Below are 26,206 nucleotides of genomic sequence, written 5' to 3'. Positions count from 1 at the left end.
GAGAAATAATGAGGTAAAAGCTTAAAGTAGTGAAATACATTAAAAATAATATTTTCAAATGGCTAAATACGTGAAGAGATCTCGAAAAGATTAGCAAAACTGGTAACCCTCTAATAAACCAGATTAAGAAGAAAAAGAGAGAAAGAGACCAAGCAAAGCAATGGAGGTGGGGGGGAATCAAGTCTTATTTTTTAGTAATACAAACAAATATTTAAAGATGATGAAATTTTCTGGGACAGTTTCAGAATAATTCAGGGGATGATCACTGAAGTTGGATGAAGGATACATGGGAATCATTCCACTATTCTCTACTTTTTCAAAATTGCACATTTACCCCTCAAAGCTGCAATTCTACTTTTCCTTTTCCCTTGTTTGTTATTTATTTAATCTAGTTGCCTGTCTAAAAAAAAAATAAATCTCTCTCTTCTACTTCTTGTCCCATCATTCTCCTGAAAGTACTGTGACCGAAATCATCAACATTCTAATTGTCAAATTGACATATGTTCAGCTCCCACCTAATTTGATTTCTCTGCAGCATTAGATACCATTGCCCAATCTCTCCTTAAAACTCTATTCTCTTTGTAATTCCTCAGCAGCATTTCTATTTCTCTACCTTCTCCCTAATTCTTCTTCCTCTTTCTCATAAGTACAGATGTTCTCCAGAATTTCCTCCTCTACCTCTTGTTACATCCTGTGCGATATCCTTACATGGTGACATGCACACCTGTTTCAATTGCCATCCTTAGGCTGAAAACCTCTAATCTGTTGTCAAGTTCCAGAGCTAAATTCTGTCTATCATATGTCCTGTAGGCAAAGCTTAACCCAAACCAGTACTTACTTCTTCCTTACCAGGCTTATGCTTCCTCTCATATTTTACGTTTTAGTTAATGGCATCATTGACTACTACTCTCCTTAGCTGGAAACAGGATTTCTTCTTTGATCTGTATCAGACAAATCCCTCACATCCTATAAGTTTATCTAATCTGGATACATCTTTATATCTTTGCTATTATCTATTAAAATTTAAAAGAGACATAAATCTTTCAGCCCAGGAATCCTATTCCTAAGGATCTATTGCATAGAAATAAAAGCATCAATATGTAAGAATGTAATAATATAAGTTGTCATGGCATGCTGCCTGTTACGCTCTTGGTCTTTCCATTACACTAGAACGCAAGGGTCAAGAGTCAAACCGATAGATGATTCCATGGCAGTTGGCAGCTCTAACAGCAAGGTGGCCCTGATATACGAGTGATAAACGATGGGAGTTCATTCCCATAGCTACCAGAAATGTTGACTGTGAGGTTTACAGTTCCTGAGAGATACAAGAATTTCCCTTGACACAGAAGGGAGATACCACTCCAGGGGCAGCCTACATTCCATGACAAACTGAGCTCTCTTGCTCCATTCAAGATGACTCTGAAGGACCACCCCAGATCCAGGGATCCTGGTAGGGTTGGCCAACACTTATTCTGTTGCAACTACATCTCAGTTCAACTTCTGCTCAAAGCCTGCTTCCCTCAAACACTTAACAGGTGTGGCTCCTGGGTGTACTCCCCAATAAACTGCCACACACAAATCTCTGCCTCAGAGTCTCCTTCCAGAGACTCCAAATTAATACCAAGGCAATTGCTTATATATCATGTGCTATGTGCTAGGAACTCTTTTAAGTGCTTTACGTCTCTAAACTCATTTAATCTTTACAAAATCCTTATGCCATAGGAAGCATTATTGTTTCTAAGACCACAAAGCTGCTCAGTGGTAGAGCCAGGATTTAAAGCTGGGATCCAGAGTCCATTTTCTTAACCACAAAGTCTCCCTTGTAAGATTAAATACTTGAGCATTGTTTTAAAAAATCAAAAAGATAAAATATAACAGAATGTGTACAGAGGTCTGGAAGAGAGACAGCATAGCATGTTGGAGGCAATGAAAGAAAACAGCAATCTCGGGGCCTGCAATAAGGTCAAAGAAATAGGCATACAGAAGATGTGGTATTTATACACGATGGACTACTACTCAGCCATAAGAAATGACAAAATCCGGCCATTTGTGACAACTTGGATGGACCTTGAGGGTATTATGCTGAGTGAAATAAGTCAGAGGGAGAAAGTCAAGTACCATATGATCTCACTCATAAGTAGAAGATAAAAGCGCCAAAAAAAAAAAAAAAAACCACAGCATTGGAGATTGGACTGGTGGTTACCATAGGGGAAGGGGGGGCCAGGGCACAAGGGGTGATTAGGCTCACATGTGAGAGGATGCACTATAATTAGTGTTCGGGCGGTGAACATGATGTAATGTACATAGAATTCGAAATATGATGTACATCCGAAAAAAATAAAAATTAAAAAAAAACAGGCATACAGAGGACTTTTGAGATTAGTTTTATCTCAGTTTAGTAAAGTTCCTTTTTGAAATTCAGTACAAGTCCTCTGACTCTGAGCTTAGTGCATACCATGGTTGCCCATTCAAGGAATCCAAAAATGTTTTCTCTGCAGTTACAAAGGGAATTTTGACAGGAAATAATTGTCTATGCCTTATAAATGATATTGGACTGCAATGGTTCAGTGTATCAGGTCAGTTCTTTTGATTTCAAGCTGCTGGTCTATTTCTTAGATGCTTGCCTAACTAAACTTCTTTAGGCTCTCGAAATGAAGACACAAGTTTTTCCAAAACATCCTAAATTTTGAATGGTCATTCCCTTTTACGATGCAAGGTAGCTGACTGCTCATTTCAATGACCTTTAATTCTTTCTGCTCTCCAGTGATCCCTACCTAATATCAACTAATCTTGGAACATAGAATTCTAACTCTAAAATTGGCAAAAAGACCACTGACTCACACAGCAGAATAGCCACTATCATTCTGTCCTCCTCTATCATTTCCTGCAGGTCCCAGAGCTACCTCGGGACCCACCAAGGCAAAAATGGCATTCTTAGATAACTTGGGGCTCAGAAGTGGAGGCAGAGAATAGCTAGGACTGGTTTACAGAAGTTGACATCAAAGAAGCTCTCATGTCCAGCGAGAGGGCAGACTTGGCTGCAGGTCTTCTTCATGTCGACAAATAGCACTTCATTTATATTAATAGGCTTTCTATATTTTAAGAAAAAAATAATAAAGTTGGCCCTCTTTAGTCATACCTGTTTAACTTCTTTCAAGGCCTCTAGTTATCCCTATATCTGCTAGCTCTCTCTCTATGTGATGTCATATCTCCCTCTCTATCTGACAGCTTTCTCAGGACCTCTGAGCCCTTTGGTCCTTCCACTGCACTAGGCCTCAGGGTCAAGGGTCAAACCAATAGATGATTCCATGGCAGTTAGCAGCCCTGTTTACAGGCCAGCCCAGATATAGGAGTGGTGAAGAGTGGGATTTATCTTCTCTGTTCCATAGGCTACTTCAGCTTCTGCCTCTGTCAATGCCTCAGCAATCACTAGAAGTCTGCATTTTGCCCTTCTTCCTGTGACTCATCAGATCAGAGAAGACACGTGTGAGACATTGGTGGTGGTCTCAGTTTGAAATCCCCACTCGCGATGGTGCATGTATCAACTAGAAATGTCCAGGCCACCAACATGTTGTTCTCCTCCTGGGCCTTAGTCTTCTTGGCAGTAGGAATCATCATAGAAGAATGGGTTGAACTGAAATTCGAAACAAAAAACGATACGATAAGCCACAGTCCATGGATATGTTGCACTTCTGTTTGGCCAGAAGGTCAGAACTATACTATGGAAACAGATAGGTAGAGAGGGAGGGTTCATTTTTGCTTGCCCTCCATTCATCTCACCAGATTACCCATTATTCTCTGGTGCAACTTACCCCTGCTGTGTGCCCACTTTCGTAATCAACATAGTCAAGGCCGACTCCAAAATCTCACCATTTGCCTGTTTCAGAGAAAAGTTTAGAGGCTCACAGACTTAACTGCTGGACAGTTGAGACGCTTTGCCAGTAGCAGCAGAGGGGTCAGCTCATCTAGGACATGAAGGTATACAAAAAGGTAACTGGTAGCAAGGAAAGTAGGTCATAGTGCCCCTAGAGGTGGACTTGACTGACTGCAGTATTTCATAAGAAATGAGTTATGAAAAAAGAGTAGAAGAGAAAGAAACTTCCAGAGACACCAACATAGAAAACTGTTTCTTCTCCTACTCTCTCGCATTCAGCTTAAAGCTCCCTGTCTCTTTTTACTTTCCTCCCTTCCCTGTGTATTACTTAGTCAAATTTTTCACCCTAGTCCCATTTTTACCTAGAGATCTGTGGCCCCCAGGTGGAAATGAGCCTAGAAGAAATATCTGTCCTTCTCTCAATACAGCTTCTGCTTTCCAACAGATAACCTGAAAGTGGTCAGGATTCTGATGATTTGGGTCCTGTCCCTTTCCTTCTTCCATAACATGTTCCTGGGTTTGGAATTTACCTATCTGCTTCCTCAAAGTAAACTTGTCCTCTTCGTCAATGTCTTCCTCAGTTTCCTCTCAGGTAACTTCCTGGTTCCCTAACACAGGCTTGGAGGTATACGTGGTTTGTGGGTCCAGGCTATGGGTCTGACTAATTGGGCTTTCCCAGTTCTTTGGGTCAGAAATGCAGCTTCTGAATTGGATCCATCACTGAGGTGGGATTGGTCTTTGAACAAGGTGCAGCTGTATAGGGTGGAGGCTTGGAAGTCAGGCATATCTGGGATTAAGACTTGAATAAAAGAACCAAATTTCCTCAGAAGGGACTTTTTCTCCTTTTGCCTGGACATTAGGTATCCTTCTGCTCTGTGCACTTCTACGTTATCGCCGAAATCTAAGGCAAGGTCAATCCGTGTACTATGCTAGTTACAGGATCACCTGGATCATTTTCACTGCCTACTTAAATGTTTTCTTCTTTATTGTCTCTGGTGAGTGTCTTCAGGGCCTTTGATGGGTGATAAGAAGCAATTCACCCCTGACAGAGGGGAGAATGAAAAGGTAAGAAAAGGGAATGGGGGAAAAAATGCCAACCCTTGCATTTTAAAAGGCTAAAGTTGAAGTGGACTCATTCTCCAAGGACAGTTCCTACAAGGATAAAGTTGGAGATTAGGGCTATGTGACATGTTCAATACGCTTGCTTCAGAGGGCAGCTCCTCATTTCCACCTTTTCTACTGTCTTTCACACTGCGCCCCTTTAGGGCAGCAATAACCATCAAAGTCATGACTAAGTAGAGCGGCTGATACAGAATGTTCACTTATGTGGAGAGGGGCAGTGACCCTGGGTGTACAGTGTAGTGCCAAGGCAATGTGAGGTCAGAGAGAAGCAATATCTGATGCTAAACTGCCACCCACCAACACTGGAGACCCTCTTGTCCTAAGAAGTCTTTAAAATTTCATTTGGAATTGTACTTCCTAACTCAGAAGCATGTCCTCTTTCAGAAAGAATCCTCAATTTTGTTGAGCTGAGCAGCATTTGAGCTATTCTTTATACACTTCCAGTCTCTTCCCCTAAAGCATCTCCATACCAAAGTGCAGTTCAAAGGGGCCCACTGGGCTTCTGGCACACAGGGAAAGAACAGGGAGAGAAGTTCTTCCAACAGGGAGAGAAATTCTTCCATGACTCTCCATTGTTTCATCACCCTCTTCTGGCTTCTCTTTTCCCCAGGAATCCTCTCTGTCCTACAACACAAGCAGTCCATCAATTGTTGTGGCTCACTGACCATCCTTCATGAATCTGAGAGAGAAATTCAGGATATACAGCAATCTGAGAGTTCTGTCAGAGTTACTTCATTACCAGCACGCACTGCAATGCCTCGTAGTATTGTACGTGTGCACTCCACACATACCGGCGAAGATTCTCCAAACAAATCACAAATCCAGACACGTCGTGTAACCTGGGCTCTATGATTTGACAATCTACATTTCAGTATATGCTCATCTTAATGGAAACAGCTTTGTCTGTATGTGCTGTGTCTATCTCCAACTGTGTTGTCCGTGTTTGGCATTATGAAAATAACTGCGAGTGAATTGCAGTCGGTAAGAAGATCCAGAAGACGGCTTATTTTTTTAATCCTGACCTGCTGAACAAGCTTTCTTCTATTTGTTCTCACCATTTAATAACATGTGTATTTAATCTAATAAATGGTATATAACTAATACTTGGTGTATTGTTAACTCTATATATCACAAAGATTTAGGACAATATATACTACATTTTGTTTCTTTTTTGTGAAATGTTTCAATCAATCAGAAAGCACACAAATCAATATAATAAATACTTGTGTACACATCACTCAACTTTATGAAATTTTAACATTATGCCCTATTTGTGTTATATGTTTTTAAATTAAATTTATAGACATATCTGCTGTTTCTCTAAAATTTTCCCTAATCTCATTTCCCTCCCTTGTCTCTCATAACAAAACACTTTTAATTATGCAATCCTGGTCATTTTACACTCATACTCTCATTTTTACTGCAACTTTATGCATCTATAATATTGTATAGATTAGCTTTCCAAGTGTTCAAAGATTATTAAATGTCACACTATACAGATCCTTTTGTGGAACTTGCTTTGTCCACTCAACTCTATAGTCTTTTGATTTATTGATAAGTTTTGTTCTACAATGCTGCTATGAACATTCTTATGCACAGTTCCTTCTGTCCATAAGCTAGAGTTTCTCTAGGGTATCTACCTAGGACTGGAATAGCTCAATCAAAGAGTATATTCATATTGAAGTTACCTAAATATTGACAAAATGATCTCAAAAAATGGTTGTAGAAATTTACACTTCTGCTGGCAGTGTATGAGAGTTCTAGTTTCTTTGTGCCCCACCAGCACTAGTGTGATCAGTGTTTTTAATCTCTATTTAGACTATCACTGAGTTTGCACACCTTTTCATTTCATAATTGAGCTTTTAGATTTCCACTTCTGTGAATTACTGCTTGACCACTTTCCTAATGAATTATTTGCCTATTTCTTACTGATTAGTAGTTCTTAAATTTTGGAAACTAATGCTAAGTGGTTGTGCTTGGCTTTTAACTTTATGATGTCTTTTTTTTTTTTACAGGGATATTTATATTAAACGTAATAACAGTATCAACCTTTTCCTTTTAGTCGGTGCTTTTTTGTATCTTGTTCAAGAAATCTTTCCCTACTCTTTACTCCAACTGGGAATAATCTTTGTGAATTATATAAGGTATCGATCTGATTTTATCTGCTTTTCATGTGGATAATTATTTATCCAGAACATTTTATGACTTAATTCTTTATCTGATTGATTTGTACATAACCTCCATCATATATCAAATATACATACATGTGAATCTGTTTTTGATCTCTCTAGTATATTCCATTGGTCTATTTTTATATCCCTGTACTGTACCACAATCTTAATTACTACGTTGTAAAAGAAAGTGTTGATACTGAATACCTCCAAGTCCTTATTCTTGTTCAAAACTATCTTGACGTGTTCTTAACCTCTTGGTATCTATATAAATAGCACAATTAGCTTGTATGTTTCCACAAAAATCCTAGCTATGATTCCATTCAGAATCGTATTAATTTATTAACTAATTTTGGGAGAACTGACAATGCTAATAATATTTATTTATCCAATCCAAAAATATAATATTTATTTGCATCTTCTTTCATGTTCTTCAATAATGTTTTGTGATTTTTTTCCCAGAGAGGTCTTTTGTTAGGCTGATTCATAGGTGACTTGCAGTTTTGTGCTTTTGTGAATTGGAAGATTTTATAATATTTTCTAGTTGCTTGTTGCTGATATAAAGGTGTTGATTTTTTTATCTAGAAACTTTACCTAACTCTTATTTTAGTTATAATAATTTTTCTACAGATTATCTTAGGTTATCCTTGGAGGAAAACATTGCCTGAAGAAAGAAAATGTTTATATCCTTCCAATACTTATATCACTTACTTCTTTTTTATTGTGTTTTCTTATTCATTGGTTCAGACGTCCTGGATAAGGTTGAAAAGGGAAAAAAGATAATAAGCATCCTTTTCTTGCTCTTTATTTTAATGAGAATGCCTCTATAATCCTAATAGTTAATACTATATACACTGTAGAATTTGGCGTTTTTGCCTCATCAAATTCAAGGACTTCCCCTTACACATCTGCTTTGCAGAGTATATTTACCAAAAGTAAATGCTTACTTTTATTAAATATTTGTATGCATCTATTGAAACATCAATTGATTTTTTCACCTATTCCAATAATAGGATGTATCTCATAAAATATAATTTATGGAGATTTTTCTGTATTTTATTGTGGAATATTTCAAATATACAGAAAAAAGAGAAAATAATATGATAACCATCAGTGTACTCACTTCCTAATCTTATAAAATCTTAAAGTTATGCCTTATTTGTTCTTAAACTGTTTTAAATTTGCAGCCTCATCTGATGTTCCTGTACAAATTTCCCAATGTCATTTTCCTCCCTTGTTTCTTATCACTAAACCCTTTGCATACCTGGGAACATCCTATTTAGTTAGGTTGTAGTCGTTTTAATAAACTGCTGAGACAAAGTTTCTACTTGTTTTAGAATTCTTGATTCTATCTTTATAAGTAAAATTTGGCTATAATTTCTCTTCTTGCACTCTCCTTGTCCATTTTATTTTTTTATGGATTTGTTTTGTTTTGGAAGAAAGTTTGAGTAAACTTTCTTGAAATATAACATGCATACAAAAAAGTTGACAAATGAGCACAGCTCTTTGAATATTCACAAAGAGAGCACACCCCTGCAACCAGCACTCAAATAAGGAAACAGAATATTAACAGCACCCTAGAAGTCTCCTTCACGCCATTTGAGCACAGAGGCTTTAACTATATGATTTCAAAGTCTATAGAATGACTTTACCTGATTTTCAATTTTATAGAAATGGAGTCACTTAGTGCATGTTCTTTGTGCCTGGCTTTCTTTATGAAATATCATGAGTGTGAAATGATCAGTGATATAGTGTGTGATGTGTGGTGGCAGTTCATTCATTGTCATTGCTGTGCAGAATGCTCTTCTATGACTATACTACGATATATTTATCCATTTTACTGTTATGGACATTAGGTTGTTTCCAGTTTGGGACTATGAACACACTTGTTTATATATTTTCATGGACATACATAAACAGTTTTGTTGGTCATTCACCTAAGAGAGAATTTTTTTTTTTTAGTGAGGAACATTGGCCTTGAGCTAACATCCATAATTGCCAATATTCCTCTTTTTGCTTGAGGAAGATTGTCTTTGAACTAACATCTGTGCCATTCTTTGTCTATTTTGTATGTGGGACCCTGCCACAGCATGGCTTGATGAGCAGTGCATAGGTCCATGCCCAGGATCATAACCTGCAAACTCTGGGTCGCCAAAGCAGAGCTCACGAACTTAACCACTATGCCACCAGGCAAACCCCAAGGAGAGAATTTCTGAGTTATAGTTTATCTATGTTCACATTCAAACTTAGGATACCACCAAATGATCATTCATAGTGGTTGTACCAATTTCACACTCCCATCAGCAGTGTGTGAGAGCTCTAATTGCCCCACATCCTTGACAGCACTTCATGTTGTCTATCTTTTTCATTTTAACCAAGCCACTCTCGTGGGTAGCATATGGCAAACATGAAAATAAAAGTTGTGGTTTTAATTTGTATTTCCCTATAACTAACAAACTTGAATAATTTTCATTTGTGTATTGGGCTCTTGGATATCCTCCTACAAGTATCTATTCAAATATTTTCCCAATTATCTATTATCTTTTTATTATATTTTAGATATAATAAATATATGTAGATTGCAAATATATTCTCCTACTCAATAGCTTGCCATTCTATGCTCATAAGGAAGCCTTTGATGAACAGATTTTCTTATTTTGCTGTAACCCAATTTATCAATTGTTTCCTTTATGGATAGAACTTTTTGCACCCTATTTAAAAAATCTTTTCCTACATCAAAGTCGTGAAGATATTCTCCTATGTTCTCTTATAAAAAGCTTTGTTGTTCCACCTTTCAAGTTTAGATCTTCAATTTATCTAGAATCGATTTTTATGCGTACTATAAGATAGGAAGTCAAGATTTATTTTTCTTAAAAGGATAACCAATTCATCCAATAATATTTAGTGAAAAAATATTTTCCCTATCGCACTGCAGCATCACATTGATCAAAAATCAGGTGAATATATTTGCATAAATCTGTTTTTGGTCTATCTCTTTTTTGCAGGGGAGAGGAGTCTATCCTAATGCCAACAGTTCACTGCCTTAGTTTCTAAAGCTTTGTACTTGATTTCTGGTAAGGTAAATCCTCCAGCTTTCTTCTTCAAAACTCCTTTGACTATTTTTGAAACTTTGAATTTCCATATACATTTTAGAGTTAGTTTATCAAATTACACAAGAAAATTTGTTAGGACTGGGATTGTACTAAAACTATAGATCCATTTGGAGAGAAATGATATCTTTACAATATTGAATTTCCATGTCAATGAAGATGAATATCCCTTCCGTTATGTAGATCAGATCATGTTTAATATTTCTAAGTCCTGGTTTCGTTTTCAGTGTAGAGGCTTTCCACGTTTTTGGTTAGATGCATGTATTGTTTGTTTTTTTACTCTGCTGGTAATAGTATCATTTTGGAAATTCGTTTTTTTCTCTTTATTGCTATTTTGTAGAAGTACAATTATTTGTTTACAATGAACTTCTAAATTCACATATCCAATAGATTATTTTATTTTCTATATACAAAATTATATATCAAACAATAATATTTTTGTCTCTTTATAATGCTTATGTCATTTACTTGCTTTTTACTTCATTTACTTACACTGGTTAGGCCATGAGTACAATGCAGAATATCAGTGTTCTATTGAGCATCTAAGTCTTGTTCCTTATCTCTAGGAAAATACTTTTCATAGTTCATCATTAATATGCTGTTTGCCAATAATGTTTTTGTGAATTCTCTGTATCAGATTAAGCAAGTTCCCTTCTATTTCTAGGGAAATCTTTCTGTTTTCCAGCGGTTGTTTTTTGTCCTGTCATGAATAAACAATAAATATTTCAAATGTCTTTTTCTGTATCCAGTAAGAAAATCATATAATTTTTCTAGTTTGTTTGGTTAATGGGTTAAACTGATTTTTCAAGATTAACCTAGCGGTGCATTTCTAGAACAAACCCCACTTTCTTTTAGGAATGTATGCGTTCTATGTGCTTTGTTAATAAATGTTAAGGAGTTCTGCATCTGTGTACACAACAGGGATTACTCTGTTAATTTTCCACTTCTACAAAGTCCTTTTAAATTTATGTTATCCAAGACATGCTAGCCTCATAAAATGAGTATGGACTTATTTTTTTAAATTGCCTGGAAGAATTCGTGTAAAATAAGTGTTATTTCTCTTGTAAATGTTTAAAAGAATTCACTGTGGAAATTTTCTGGCCTAGAGTTGTCATTGGGGGAAGTCTTCTAAAAATGACTTCAATTTATTTAATTGGTGTGAGACTGTTTCTTACTTATTGTGTTATACTTGATAAGCTATGTTTTATTAAAAGAATGTATAAATTGTGTATTTCATATAAATAGTAAAATATATTGGCAGAAACATTTTAATGATAACCAAAAATTGCCTTCTAAAAAATACACTTGATATTTTAGAGAAGTGTTATGTCAAAGCAAAATTGAGCAGAAAATACAGAGAATTCCCACATATCCCCACACACTCAACACCTATCAACTTAGCTATCAACATTCAACACCAGGGTGATACATTTGTTACAACTGAGGAACCTATATTGACATGTCATTATCACCGAAAGTTCACAGTTTACATTAGGGTTCACTCTTGGTGGTGTACATTCTATGAGTTTGAACAAATATATAATGACATGTCTCCACCACTATAGTATAATGCAGAATAGTTTCACTGCCGTAAAAATCCTCTGTTCTCTTCCTATTCATCCCTTCCTCCCCTCTAGCCACTGGCATCCACTGACCTTTTTACTGTCTCCATAGTTTTGCCTTTTCTGGAATGTCATTTACTTGGAATCATACAGTATGTAGCCATTTCATATTGGCTTCTATCACTTATCAATACACAGCTAAGTTTCCTCTATGTCCTTTCATGGCTTGATGGCCCATTTCCTTTTAGTGCTGAGTAATATTCCATTCTCTGGATGTACTATAGTTTATTTATCCACTCACCTACTGAAGGGCATCTTGATTATTATTGAGCTTTGGCAATTATGAATAAAATTTCTTTAAACATCCTTGTGCAGGTTTTTGTGTGGACATAAGTTTTCAACTTCTTTCGATAAATAACAAGGAGGAAAATTGCTGGATTGCATGGTAAGGGTATGTTTATTTTTGTAAGAAACTGCCAAACTGTCTTCCAAAGTGGCTGTTCCATTTTGCATGCCCCCCAGCAATAAATGAGAGTTTCTGCTGCTCCATATCCATATCCTCACCAGCATTTGGTATTGTCAGTGTTTTGAACTTTGGCCCTTTCTAATAAGTAGGTAGTGGTGTTTAATTGTTGTTTTAATTTACAATTTCCTAATGACATATGATACTGAGTATCTTTGCATATCCTTATTTTCCATCTGTATATATTCTTTGGTGAGGCGTCTGTCTTTTGGTTCTGACCTTTTCACTACTTTCTAATCAGGTTGTCCATTTTCTTATTTTTGAGTCTCAGGAGTTCTTTGCATATTTTGGGTAACGGTCCTTTATCAAGCACGTTTTTGCAAATATTTTCTCCGAATCTGTGGCTTGTCTTCTCATTCTCTTGGCAGTGTCTTTTGAAGAGCAGAAGTTTTTCATTTTAATGAAGTCCAGCTTATCAATTATTTATTTCATGGACGATGCCTTTGCTGTTGTACCTGAAAGTCATCACTAAACCCAAGATCATCTAGATTTCCTCCTATGTTGTCTTCTAGGAGTTTTATAGTTTTGCACTTTACATGTAGGTCTATGTTCTGTTTTTAGTTAATTTTTGTGAAGTGTGTAAAGTCTGTTCCTAGATTCATCTATTTTGTATGTGGATGTTCAGTTGTTTCAGCATTTTTTTAAGATTACCTTTGAATGTATTGTATTGACTTTGCGCCTTTGTCAAAGATTAGATGTTTATATTTGTGTGGTCTATTTCTAGGCTCTCTTTTCTGTTCGATTATCTATCTGTCTATTCTTTTGCCAATACCACACTGTTTTGGTTACTCAAACTTTATAATAAGTCAGTCCTCTGACGTTTTTCTTCTCCCTAAATATTCTGTTGGCTATTTTGCATCATTTGCATCTCCACACAAATTTTACAATCAGTGTGACGATATACCCCCAAAAATTTCCTGGAATTCCAATTGAGATTGTGTAGAATCTGTAGATCAAGCCAGCAAGAACTAAATTTTTGACACTGTTGTCTTCTTATCCATCAACATGGAATATCTCTCTGTTTATTTAGTTTTTTATTTCTTTCATCTGAGGTTTTTAGTTTTCCTAATATAGATCTTGTTCATATTTTGATGGATTTCTAATACTTCATTTGGGGAATGCTGATATAAAATAGTATAATGTTTGCAGCTTTATATTCCACTTGTTTATAGCTAGTAGATATAAAAGTGATTGATTTTCGTATATTAACTTTATATCCTGCAACCTTGCTATAATCACTTATTAGTCCCAATTTTTGGTCAATTCTTTTGGATTTTTTATGTAGACAATCTTGTCATCTGCAAACAGAGTTTTATTTCCTTCTTATACCATTTATTTATTTTTATCTCTTATTGCCTTATCTAGCACTTCCAGTATAGCATTGAGAGGGAGTGGAACAGGAGACATCCTTGCCTTGTTTCTGAAAGCTTCTAGTTTCTCACTATTAAGTATGATGTTAGCTTTAAATTTTTTCTAGATGTTCTTTTTCAAGTTGAGGAAGACTCCCTCTATTCCTAGGTTGCTGAGAGCTTTTATCATGAATGGGGTTGGATTTTGTCAAATGCTTTTTCTGCATCTATTGATATGATTGTGTGGTTTTTCTTTTTTAGTGTTAACGTGATGGATTACATTAATTATGTTTGAATGTGGAACCAAGATTTGCATACCTGGGATAAATGGCAATTGGTCATAGGGTGTAACTCATTTTATGCATTGTTGGATATGATTTGCTAATATTTTGTTGAGGATTTTTGCATCTACGTCCATGAGGGATAGCCATCTGTGGTTTTCTTTTCTTGTAATGTCTTTGTCTGGTTTTGGTACTAAGGTAATGTTGGCCTCATAGAATGAATTAGGAAGAATTCCCTCTGCTTCACCCTTTGAAAGAGATTGTAGAAAATTGGTATAATTTCTTCCTTAAATGTTTGGTAGACTTCACCAGTGAACCCAACTGAGCCTGGTGCTTTTGATTTTGGAATGATATTAATTATTGATAAAGCCCTATTCAGATTGTTTATTTCTTTTTGAGTGAATTTTTCCAGTTTGTACATTCAAGGAATCAACTCATTTCACTGAAGTTATAAAATTTGTAAGCATAGAGTTATTAATAGTATTCCTTCTATTATTGTCTTCAATTTCATGCAATTTATGGCAATGTCATTTCATTCATTTCTGATATTAGTAACTTGTGTTCTCTCTCTTTCTTTTTTAGTTAGCCTGGCTAAAAGTTTATCAATTTTATTACTCTTTTCAAAGAACAAACTTTTGATTTTGTTGATTTTCTCTATTGATTTCTTATTTTTAATTTCCTTGATTTCTAACCCACTTCTTTTTTTCTTTCCTTTTACTAACTTTGGGTTTGATTTGTTCTTCTTTTTCTAGTTTCCTAAAGTGGAAACTTAGATGATTATTATTCTGACAACAGTGGAAGCAAACTACTGGAGGAGGTGAAAGAGGTTTGTGTGGCTTCCCAAGATCTCAATTCATGAGAATTTTGTTTGTTTGTTTTGGTAAATTTTCTGTGTGAGGTTTAGTTTTTTTCTGCCTCTTTGATCCTATCTTGTTTCAAAAGAACATTTGTCTTCAGCTGCTTTCTTCTTTCTTTTCATATCCCAGACTCCATGTGGCTCATCCAACTTCTTAGGTGCCTACATTTTCACCAGTAAAGGTGTTTGGGGGCTCTAGTCCCAAGAAATTTACAAGCAACTTCCTTCATCTTTTTAGTAGCCAGCCCTGTTATCTGTTAGATATCAGAGCTTTTCTTACTATCATCTACTCAGAAGTAGCTACTTACCTTCCGATGGGGAACCCTAGCTGCTGTCATCTGTGTTCCACCAAGAGGATTGATTGCTGAGGAAGAACACCGAGCATCATGAAACAATATTTTTCACCACTGGTGTAGTAAGTTGCAATATGATCTAAAAAAGTAATTAAAAAAATAATTACCAAAATTTAAACACTCATATATAAGTATATCCATTGAATGACTCCAGGTTCACCAGAACCTATGTAACCCATTCTAGACCTGACACAAGGCTTCTCAGAATGCGGGAGAAAAAATTGAAGGCAAACATTTACAAAATGAGTTTATAATCCACTTCATGTAGCAATCAGAGATCAGAAATCGAAATTTCGCCTCATTTGGTATATTTCTTCCTTTTGACCCTTATACAATCCTTTCAATTTCTGCTCAGAGAGATCTAAGAACTCAAACTTGAGTGATAGAGTTTTTCTTGCCAGCCTAGTAATAAATTCAGCTTTTTGTTAGACTACTCCTTCATGCATTTTGTCTTTTCCTTCTGATAAGATCACACCAGGGTTCAGGTCCCACATTGACTTTATAGTAAGAAGATCCCTTTGTGATTTTCAGAAAAATGTACGCTTTTGCTCCTTAGAGAGACCTTGGTTGTATTTCTGTCACAGAAAATCCTATGGCTCAAGAAGGAGGAGATATTTGAAATACATATCTCTGACATGGGAGCAGTATCCAGAATATATAAAGAACTTCTATATATAAGTGTGAGAAAGAAAGGTTGCCTAGTAGAAGAATGGACAAAACACATTAACCAGATACATCATAAAGAGGGTATCCAAATGGTCAATAAACATATGAAAAGGTACCCAACCTCATTTGTCATCAAGAAATTGAAGTTACCGCAAAAATGCTGGGCAACGCAGTGAGAAATAGATTCAAGATGAAAAATTATAGAACAAATACTTGATTTATTACTACCTGCATTACTTAAGCAACTACTAAATTCTCAGAGCAGTTTTAGGGCTGTTAGACATATAATATGCTCTAAGATATATTAATGAACAGCTGTAAAGAATGTAAACCATTTCCATGCATATCTTCCCTTTGTTCTCTTCAGATAAAATTGGTTACTGTCCTTTAGGAATTCTACCAGTTTCCCATTGTATCACACTATAGAATTAGTTTGTTACAACAGTCAAATTGTCAGAAGAATTCAAGAGGAACCTCTTTAAAAGCCTGTAGGAAGAAATACAAAGAATGCCATAAAGTAGTAAAAAAAATACTTAGATTCTAGGTTCCAATGTGCCACTAACTAGTCATTTTTATTAGTGGGCAAGTGACTTCATTCTTTTGAGCCTTAAATTAAAATAAGATGGTTTTATTTGATCTCTCTCATTGTCTCTAGTAGTAACGTTCAATGCTATTATTATTTGACATTGTGTAGGATATTAAATCTCTGTAGAAAAAGAAATGGGATGGTCTGAGTTTAAATTCAGAGGTTAGGGTTTGCATGGCTGTAATCAGGCCAAAGACTGGGTCAGTAACTTCTTTCTCGCTAAGACAAGACAACGTCTGTGTGTTTTTGCTGCTGGAGAAGGAATCTAATCATTCATGCATTCAATCATTCACATTCAGGTCACATATTTTTAAGGAGACCGGCATCTCAGTAAATATCTTACTTGGCAATAAATGTCCCTTTTGTATTCTTCTGCTCTACCCTGTGCATACTTTCTGAAATTATTTGTCACAAATGTTAAAATATTTTGTTTCTATGTGCATTTCTCCTAGACCATAAGCTCCTTGAAGACATTTTTTTCCCAATAATTTTCTCCTCAGTGCCTAAAATAGTACCTGTCATGCATTAGACATGATATGTTTGAGTAGATGAATTTCCACTGCCCTTACTAGAAGTCTTTGTGTCCACCTTTAGTCCACATTTATCAACCCCCACCAAGCAATAGGGGGTACACTTGTGAGTTAATTGAAGCAGTGCCTCAAACATCTGATGTATGGTGTTAGAAAAGTAGCAAGGAGGGCTTAGTTATTTGTGTTCTTCATCTCCACCCCTAGATATAATGAATTTAGTACTTAAATAGTCACCAGAGCAATTTATGTTTTACTCAATTTGGTAATTCCTCCCCTCAGTTATTAACACAAATGCCTGCTTTATTTCATCTACTTGGTCCTCTCTACCAGCTACCAACCCCTTTAATTATAAAAGAGTGATTTCCTACCCTGTCATTTGGTTCTCTCGAGGGTTGAGAAACTCTGGGCTTTCTTTCTCAGGCTATTGCCCCAGACAAAATGTAGATGAGGACCAAGTGCTGATAAAATCATCTCTAACTACAGACTTGCATTAATCATCACTAATCACAGACTTTTATTACAATGAATATTGATTGCCTCTTACCTCTCTAACTGCAGGAACTGAAGATAGAGATCTCAAAAAGGCAAATTTAATTATTCTCCAATGAGTTAAAAACTGACAAAGATAACAAAATACCTCTATTGAAAAAGGCAGATAGATCTAAATTGTGAGAAACTGAAAGGGCTTAAAATTATTATTAAAAAGAAAAGAAAAAATGAAAATCAAAAAAGAAGAAAAGAAAACAATACATAAAAGAATATTTAGAAAAAAATCCATAAATCATACTATCCTACCACAACAACTAATTTCCTTTTGCATGTTACCTTCCAGTTTCTGATTACATGCACCTGTCTTATACATGGATCTACACGATTGTAATCAAAATGTTTGTGCTATACATAGATAGTAGCATGAGCAATTAGAAAGTCTTCAAAATGATAATTTTAATGAATGCACAACAGTCCATTCTGTTGATACACAAAACTGTGTGAAAACATTCTCCTGTAATATTTAGGTTGTTTCACTGATGCACTGGCACTCTCTTGAACGGTGGGATGGAATCAGAGGAGTTAGGTGGTTACATGGCTGATTCTCTCACTGTATCTTTCCTGCCCCCCAACCCCTCCCAAGGTATCCAATAGACACATTAATATGAAGCCCTTTATATTTTATAAAATGCTTTTCTGTATATTTATTTGACTGTCAGAAAACCTTTAAAATTCAGATGGAACAACTCTTAGAAATATATCTCTCTTAACAATAAGGAAACCTTGGCTTAGAGAGGTGACATAACTTGCCCAAAGGCCACACAACAGCTGAGAAGCAACAGATATGGGTCCTAACATATCTTCAAATGAAAGCCATGCATGCATGCGCTCTCTTGCGTGTGCACTCTCGCTCACACCCCCAATCTCTTTCTCTAAATATCTGTTCCATGCAGATATCTAGCCATTAAATTAGCATGGTCACAAGAGAATGCACAACAAGAATCACAAATCATGTCAGTCTTATGACAGATAACTATGAAAATTCCAGTTGTAATTATAAAAATTGGAATCCGCTTGAGACTGTGTACAGAAGTGCAAATGTTTTTCTACCTGAAGGTATCTTGGAGAGGACAGACTGTGAGATGGTAGTATTCATGATTGCAAGATTCATTTGTAAATAATTGAACATAGTCCCACCTGGGGCAATTAAAATTTTTCCTAAAGACCATGAGCTCTGGAGACCATAAATGACATGGAATAATTATTCATCTAAATCAGTGTATACCTCATTTATCAACTTGATTAGGTATCTACCTCTGTGATCTGAACAATAATTTCAAGAACAAAGTCTTCTGATCCTCTGTCTCCCAAGCATGGAATTTCAGGGGCAAGTCTATTATTATTGTTTCTGGGACTTTCACCTGAATACTTGTTTTTCTTTGCTTTAAAGTGAAAGGATGGTGGCTCCCTCCCTTTACTCCATCAGATATACAGATATATTTCAGCTTGAGATTAGAGACCAGGTGCTAACATCCTGAGACCTGGGTAGTCTGTATCCTGCCCGAGGGCCACGTATTCAAGGAATAATATATCACATTCCCTGTGCTGAAACAGACATTCCTGACACCTTCCTGAAGGGAAGGCATTGAAGGTCAACATGAAACCTGGTGCACACATAGAAGAGGAAGTTCCCTTTCTGCCTGTAGGGCCTTAGTGAAGGTGTCGATTGTGGTTTTATGGGCAGATGGTATCTACCCAGTGTATGTTTACAGTCTACACCTCCTTTCAGATGCTATTTCTTGTCACTTGGTTTCCCTGTGACCTTCTTCATGAGCATATCTCCTGAGGTGTGGACCTGGGCCTTCAGGACAGGCTCCCCTGATGTACAGAAGGGTGATGGCATTTTGCTACAGTCAGCCCAGGACTTCTTGATTATTTACTTCTCTGGAATGCTTATTGACAATGAGGATTCCTTTTTCCAACTTCAGATTTACAGAATCAGAACTTTGGTGGGTGGCCCACTTTCAGCAGGTGCCTTGAGGGATTTTTCAGCACACTGACATTTGAGAATATCTTACTGCGACAGCACTGACACCTAGGAGTGTTGTGTACTCAGTCTTTGGACGTGTTCCTGTTCTCTCATCCCCTTTCCACCATGTGAAGGCCCTTCAAGATGAAGTACAAGGACCCTACTTGCCCAGGATTCTGCATCTAGGGATTCTTTACTTCTGGAGCTTCTTTTCACAAATCTCCCTTATATCCACACCAAATTTTGAGTCTGGTGCATTATGTTGTAGAGAGGTCAGCGAGCAAAAGATTAGTGGATATTTTCCTAGCCATGTGAACCTGCTTTATTACTGGGTAAATCTTGGCCCCAAATCTATGTTTGCTCTTCAAAGTTAGCGATGTGTGCTAAATCACCAAGGAGGACACTAAATGTTCTCTTTCTCTCTCTCCAAATATAAGCAGCTGTCTTCCTGCTTGCTCTCCTCTTGGGGCAGCACAGCATCAGCTCTGGTGTGAGGCAATCCTGGATTTGCTTCTTGGCTCTGTTACTTACCAGCTTTGTGGCCTTGAGCAAATTTCACAACCACTCTGAACTCTGGTAGTCTGAAGGATAAAATGGAGCTAAATGTGTACCTCATTGAGTAGTAACTGTTAGCAATTGGGATGATGTTCATAAAATGTCTGGAGAAATGCTCAACAAAGATCAATTCATTTTACTTTTTCTTCCTTTTGTGTGTGCATGTGTGTGTGTTTGCATGGGTGTGTCTGTGGGCAGGTAGGCAGAGCAGACACATCTGGACACATCAGGTGATATAATGCGGCCATCTTCAAGTTTCTGTTTTTATCAAGACCAGGAATTCTTGAAGAATTCAAATGGAGAGAAAGTGGGAACTTGATTTGATGAGTTTGACCCAGTAAAGTAAGTTATGTCGACATTCAGAGAGCTGTGAAATCTGAGAACAGTATGAAGCTCTCTCTGATATTTGACTCTGTGCTCCCTCCCTCTGCATTTTCATGATATTCAAGGAAACTAAAATCAAAAATGTAACTCCGGTAGAAATCTCTGTAACATGTTGCTGCACCATTAGCATTTCTAGGATAAACATCTAGCAAACTACAACTGGAAGGCCCTATGTAGGCAATGTGTCTTTACTCCACACCCCACTGGCCTTGGGCTCCCTTAGGGCCTAAAGTAGCAGAGTCTGGTGGAGCAGGAACAGATACCAGAGCTCTCTGGTGAAGGTTGCCTCCCACAGCTGGATGGTGGTGGAGCAGTGACTCTTCCTAGTGCGTTATTTTCCATTACTTATGGTAGTGAGAGCAGGATTGGGAGGAGGCAGTGTATGGATCCTGAGTTCCTTCCCAAACCTAAATGCCCCAACTAAAGCCTCAGAAAACTCTAGCTTGAAAAGGATTAAAAAGAAAAAGAAAAAAAACAAAAAAAAAATCCCAAAGTCACAAAAACATCTCTGTAACTGTCCTAGCTGTATTTATAATTTTCTTATTTCCTCTACCTTGTGGCAGCATCCTGAATCTTGACATTCGAAAGTAGGAAAGTGAGAAGAGGAAGGAGAAAATTGCACTCAAATCATTCTCTGTCTTTACTCTAAACGCTTACATCTCTGTGTGACTCCTTAGTCTCTATGTCTTGTTTCATTGTAGAAACTTTCCCAGAGGAAGCAAGGGAGAGTGATGGCCATAGAGTCAGAAAAATCTTCTGTAGTTTTATCCCAAAAGCAGTATCTGGGTTTATTTTCACTTTGGTGGTTTTACTTGACCCCAATACCCCAAATTCTGTATCCTTTTTTGCCTAAGAATTAAAGAGAACTCCCTCCTACGCATACGTGTACCTGATAGCATTTTTTCAGATAATTATTCCATGTCAATGGTGCAAAATAAATAATGTATATGCGTGGAAATGAGCATCAATGACTTGCTGGGCCCCTAGAGAAAGGGTTTGATATATTAGGAAGGATTATTCTAAGTCAGATGACATGTTAACGCTTGTGTATAGGGTCTCAGCTCACCACTCAGCAATGATAAAGTTAGAACAGAGTGAATCACCCAGATCATCATCTTCCAGATCGGGAGGAACTCCTGTCATAGCCAGGAAGCCATTGTTTTACTTTACTCAACTTTGACTCATCCACATTACACAGAAGAATACCAGACAGTCTGAACATTTCTCTTTGCCTTTGGGTTATGTAAATTCATTTGTATTTTCTAATCAGACCCCCCACACACATGATATTTGTATAACAAATTATAAATATGTTTCGTTCCAAAACAAACTATTGCTGTGGTGATGAGGCAGTGACACAACACACCCACACACAGCGATCATAACAGGCTGAACTGAGATTTATTTTACCAAACACTATTCAGAATATATATGATTCATGGGCTGGTAATAAGTATCTTGACTAAACTTGAAGTTTTGTTTTAAAATACTTAACTCCAGTAGACCTCTATGCAACAACCTTGTTAGGACACATAGAAGTAGAATAGATGATTCTCTATAATAGTGGACTTTAAGAATAGCAAGAATATTCCACCATAAATATCTACTCTTTTAATAACATAAAGTTCATCAGTTATGACTGATTTGGTTAAGAGTTGACCTCTTAGCAAATTTCAAGTATACACTACAGTTTTACGAACTAGATTAACAATGCCATACATTAGATCCCTAGAATTTGTTTATCTTATAACTGAAAGTTTAAGAACATGGTAACTATGAGGTGATGGATATGTTAATTAGCTTGATTGTGATAATCCTTTTACAATGTATATGTATATCAAATCATTACATTGTACACTTTAAATATGTACAATATTTTTCAATTATACTTCTATAGCTGGGAAAAAAGCTGATCTTATTTTGTGATTTTTCTAGTAAATGAACATCCTCCTCTATAAGTTAGCTTATTTTCACCTGGTTTTCAGGTCATGATTTTCTGTCTAGGAGAGAACAAAGTATTCTGATTGAACTACATGCCTGGTGGGGATGAGTTCATCTATATATTGAATATCCTTTTGTATACCCTCAGCTTAAGTAAATTCTCCCCACTTTTGAAGGCACAGTTTAAAATCTACCCTTCCATAAAGACGATCTTTATCACTATAGACAGTAGTGATCTCTTCCATCTCTGAGCTCAAACGATACCTACTGCTTGTTACATAGAGCAATGTATATGATGTTTCATTCATTCAACAGTTTGTCAGAGCAAGGCGTGGGTTGGGTAATACTCTCACTAGATTGCAAGGTTCTGAAGGAACTAATGGTGAGTCTTCTTTCAGTGTGCCCAATCTGTGGTAGATGGCCAGATGTACTTAATATGGAAATAAATAAGAGTCCATCATTTGTCATTTAAAAGTATACAACTGGAAATCTACCTCTACAGTTTAAAATACTTTCTGTGAGAAAATTATATTCTTTTTCTCATCCACTCTACTTCCTTATCATTGTCTTCTAAATATATTCCTAATGTTGGGCTATACTAATTGCATTACTCTGGAAATATGACCACATTACATGGTTAGACTTCCTTATGTAAGAAAAGTTTGATAGGCCAGCTCAGGGAGAGTTCTTACAAATATACAGGCTGCTAAACCTCAGAGACAAGAAACCCTTGGGGACTACTCATCTTTATATTTCCAGACGTAAAATACTTGAACTGAGACTAGAAGTCACAGATTCATTTAGACCTGGCTCTCGTTAGCTTAAGGATGAAAAGGTACAATTAACCCACCTCTACTCCTAAAGTGACAAGGATAGGAGAAGAGACACTCAGCTAGCATTTCAGAGGAGAAAGTAAGTTTCAGAGTTATGATGTTCGTATCATATAAGTATAAAAACACATTCTAAAACCAACTCCTGATTGTCCACACGAGGTCTAGAGTTTTTGATGTTTGCAGGTCCCTAAGCTACAGGAGTAGAGGGAAGAGGCCACGGGCATCCATCTGAGACTCCATTGTGCATTGCCCACTCACCTTATCTAAGTACCTTAGAGTCTAATCTCTGAATTAATCTGTGAAGTCACCAGCTTCTAAAATAGGAATTATAGTACTACAAATATATTTATAGAGACCTTACAATGCACAAAATGTGTTCACATTTATTGTCTTATTGAATTTGCACAAGAATCCTTTGAAGTATTTATTATTTTTCACAGACTGAAGCATAAATCTCAGACTCTATGATGAGTTAAATGTTATATTTCAAGGGTTAGAGCTGGGGTTGAAACTAAATCTTATGACTCACAGTTCATTGCTTTTTCTGCCACTTCTGTGTTAATGGTTTCCTTCTTTAAAAAGGTGCAATTGAGATTTGACAATTCAGTCAGATTTAGAAAAAAAATTTAATTCTAGACCTGTGCTGTCCAATACCGTAGTCACTTGCCACATGTGAGTACTGAGCACTTGACATGTAGCTAGTTTGATTTGAGAAGTGCTGTAAATATAAAATGCATTATGAATTTCAAAGATTTGTACAAAAAAAGAGCATAAAATACTTCGTTAGAATTTTTGTATCTTTACGCCTTAAATGATAATATTTTAGATATACCTAGTTAAATAAACTATACTATTAAAATTGACTTCAACTGCTTGTTTTTACCTTTTAAAAAATGAGCTTCAAGAACATTTTAAATCACCCATGTGACTGTGTTATATTTCTATTGGGCAATGCTGATCTAGACTCCACGTTTATAAAATACTTTCAATAGTCATAGTTTTAACAGTAGTGTGTGGTGCATTGAAATGTTTAAAAACACCTTTAAAATTGCAAAATTGCTTTTGATTTGCTAAAATTACATGAGGCCTGAATCAGGTCTGAACCAGTGTAGTAGATTATTTCAAGAATGGTCAAACATGCAACATAAAAAAATTTAGCCCTAACCTAGTGGAATTTACTGTTTAGTAGATAATTAAAGTAGTTACTGGTTAGCATGACCAATTTTATGTGGATTAAATTGTAATTTGTATAATGTTTCTCCCTACAATGCAGAGCATAATACAGTGTGTTGTAATAAGCTATTGGGCATGCACATTACACTGTCATGGAAACTCTGAGGCTACATATAGGTGGCAAAGTACAGAAATGTGAAATTGTACAGTTCTATCCTTCACTCACAAAGGCTGTTCTTGAGAAGATGTTTTCAAAGATGGACTTTTATATGATCAGGTAATGCTTTCTGGCACAGAGAAGAAGCAGAAAGACTGGTTAAGAGGAGAAAAAAAGAACAAAGAAAGATGATTTCAGCTCTGGGAGAGAACGATCTAAAATAGTGCTTCTCAAACTTTAACGTGCACACACATCGTGTGGGGATCTTGCTAAATTGTAGATCCTGATTTAATTGGTGTGGGTTAGGTTCTGAGATTGTGCATTTTAACAAATTCCCAAATGATGCTGGTGCTGGGTCTGTGGACTACACGTTGAGTGACAAAGACTTAAAACACAGAAATATTTGGGAAATGGGAAAAATAGGAGAGAGAAACCTAATCGGCTCGAATAGAGGGCAGAAGGGTGGAGGGCACTGAAACAGAACAAGGAACCTGGGCAGGATAGAAGACATTTTATTTGGATAGAAAGACCACTAGGAATTAGGAGAAATGGGGGAGAATTCAACATGTGATGAGACTGATTATTCTGTTTATAACACTCAGGACAGTTTGAAGGCATGCATGAAAAAAGATTAAAAGCAAAAAACTGAGAATATGAGTCTTCTTGAACATTCCTTTGCTATTTGCCTCTGTGCAGTCTCTGTGACCAGACTGTACTTGTGCGTCCTAATTGTTAAGGAATGAAGGGAAAGGAAGACTCCAAGGTATTTCAGCAACAGGGTAAGGGCAATTGGACCATCTCTCTTTTGCACATCATCTCCCTATCTCCATCCTCCAGGATGAGAGAAGAGCAGATACAAAAGTCATGTGTTCTGTAGAGTTTGGAAACTTGCTGAGAGAATAGCTGTTCAGTGTTACAAAGCTCCTTTGTTTTAAACTGATTTGGGAAATCAGGAGGAGGCACCTGCACAGTTGAGAATGTAAGTGGCCAAAGGAAGTTGGCCTTGTCTTAATATGGCAGTGATAGACTGGAAGTAAGAATACATGGACAGTTTCTTGATGAGCCGGGGAGAAAGGTAGATCCTGAGCTGGGCAGATTGAGAAAATGCCAAACCAGATGTCTGATAGGTGCTCTGTATAATCTCTGGGTAAATATGAAAGTTTAGAGAGGTCTCTATGAGCAGCCCAACACAAAGGGAAAATAGTTGGATTTTTCAGAGATAAGACCTTGGTTGACCCCAGAACAGGCAAGTCCAAAACATATGCCACCTTTGCCCCCTCCTGGGAGAAGTGTAGGTGGAAGACAGAAGCACTGCATGGGATCCTCCTGGGGAAACAGGTATTCGGTGGCTTGCATTGCCAAAAGAGGCAGCACTAGCATCAGTGCATTAAGTCCTGCTGAACGGCCTTGATGAGAGAGGGAGGCTTAGCCCAGAGGACAGCCAGAGATTCAGACGGCAGAAAGTTTTGGGAGGTCAGCAGTTCTTCCATCCTCCAGCTTTACTGAAGTGTAAGAAGAATAAGATTCCCACCTGGAAATTAGCTTATGATTAGATTAAATTAGAACGAACGCACAAATCAAAACAGTTTTCTAAAATGTTCTGAGCCACATAGTGCTACAACATGTTTTTCTAAAAACGGGAGGGGGAATCTATCATCAAAT

The 26,206-nt window shown here is 36.8% G+C and overlaps 1 protein-coding gene and 1 long non-coding RNA gene across 3 annotated transcripts; one reads left to right on the top strand and one right to left on the bottom strand.

Annotated features, from left to right (window-relative positions):
• The first annotated feature begins 1,189 nt into the window (after positions 1 to 1,189).
• TMEM225 (transmembrane protein 225) lies at positions 1,190 to 6,121 on the top strand. 2 transcript variants are annotated; one of them, XM_070272896.1, is made up of 4 exons: positions 1,190 to 1,450; positions 4,320 to 4,466; positions 4,735 to 4,869; positions 5,607 to 6,097. In XM_070272896.1, exons 1-4 carry the CDS (start codon positions 1,414 to 1,416, stop codon positions 5,846 to 5,848), a joined length of 561 nt encoding a protein of 186 aa, XP_070128997.1. In that variant the 5' UTR covers positions 1,190 to 1,413; the 3' UTR covers positions 5,849 to 6,097. The 2 variants fall into 2 exon arrangements, with proteins under 2 accessions (XP_070128997.1, XP_001501682.2); XM_001501632.5 differs by lacking the exon at positions 1,190 to 1,450 and adding an exon at positions 3,284 to 3,707 and having other exon boundaries at positions 5,607 to 6,121.
• LOC138924985 (uncharacterized) lies at positions 2,369 to 15,281 on the bottom strand. The gene is made up of 2 exons (XR_011440500.1): positions 15,157 to 15,281; positions 2,369 to 3,634 (listed from the first exon to the last, which is right to left on the bottom strand). It is a non-coding gene; the product is annotated as an uncharacterized lncRNA (long non-coding RNA).
• Between the last annotated feature and the right edge of the window lie 10,925 nt (positions 15,282 to 26,206).

This window comes from Equus caballus, chromosome 7, assembly GCF_041296265.1.
Source record: "Equus caballus isolate H_3958 breed thoroughbred chromosome 7, TB-T2T, whole genome shotgun sequence".
In the NCBI taxonomy this organism is placed as follows: domain Eukaryota; kingdom Metazoa; phylum Chordata; class Mammalia; order Perissodactyla; family Equidae; genus Equus; species Equus caballus.
This window is presented reverse-complemented; position numbering and strand designations above follow the sequence as displayed.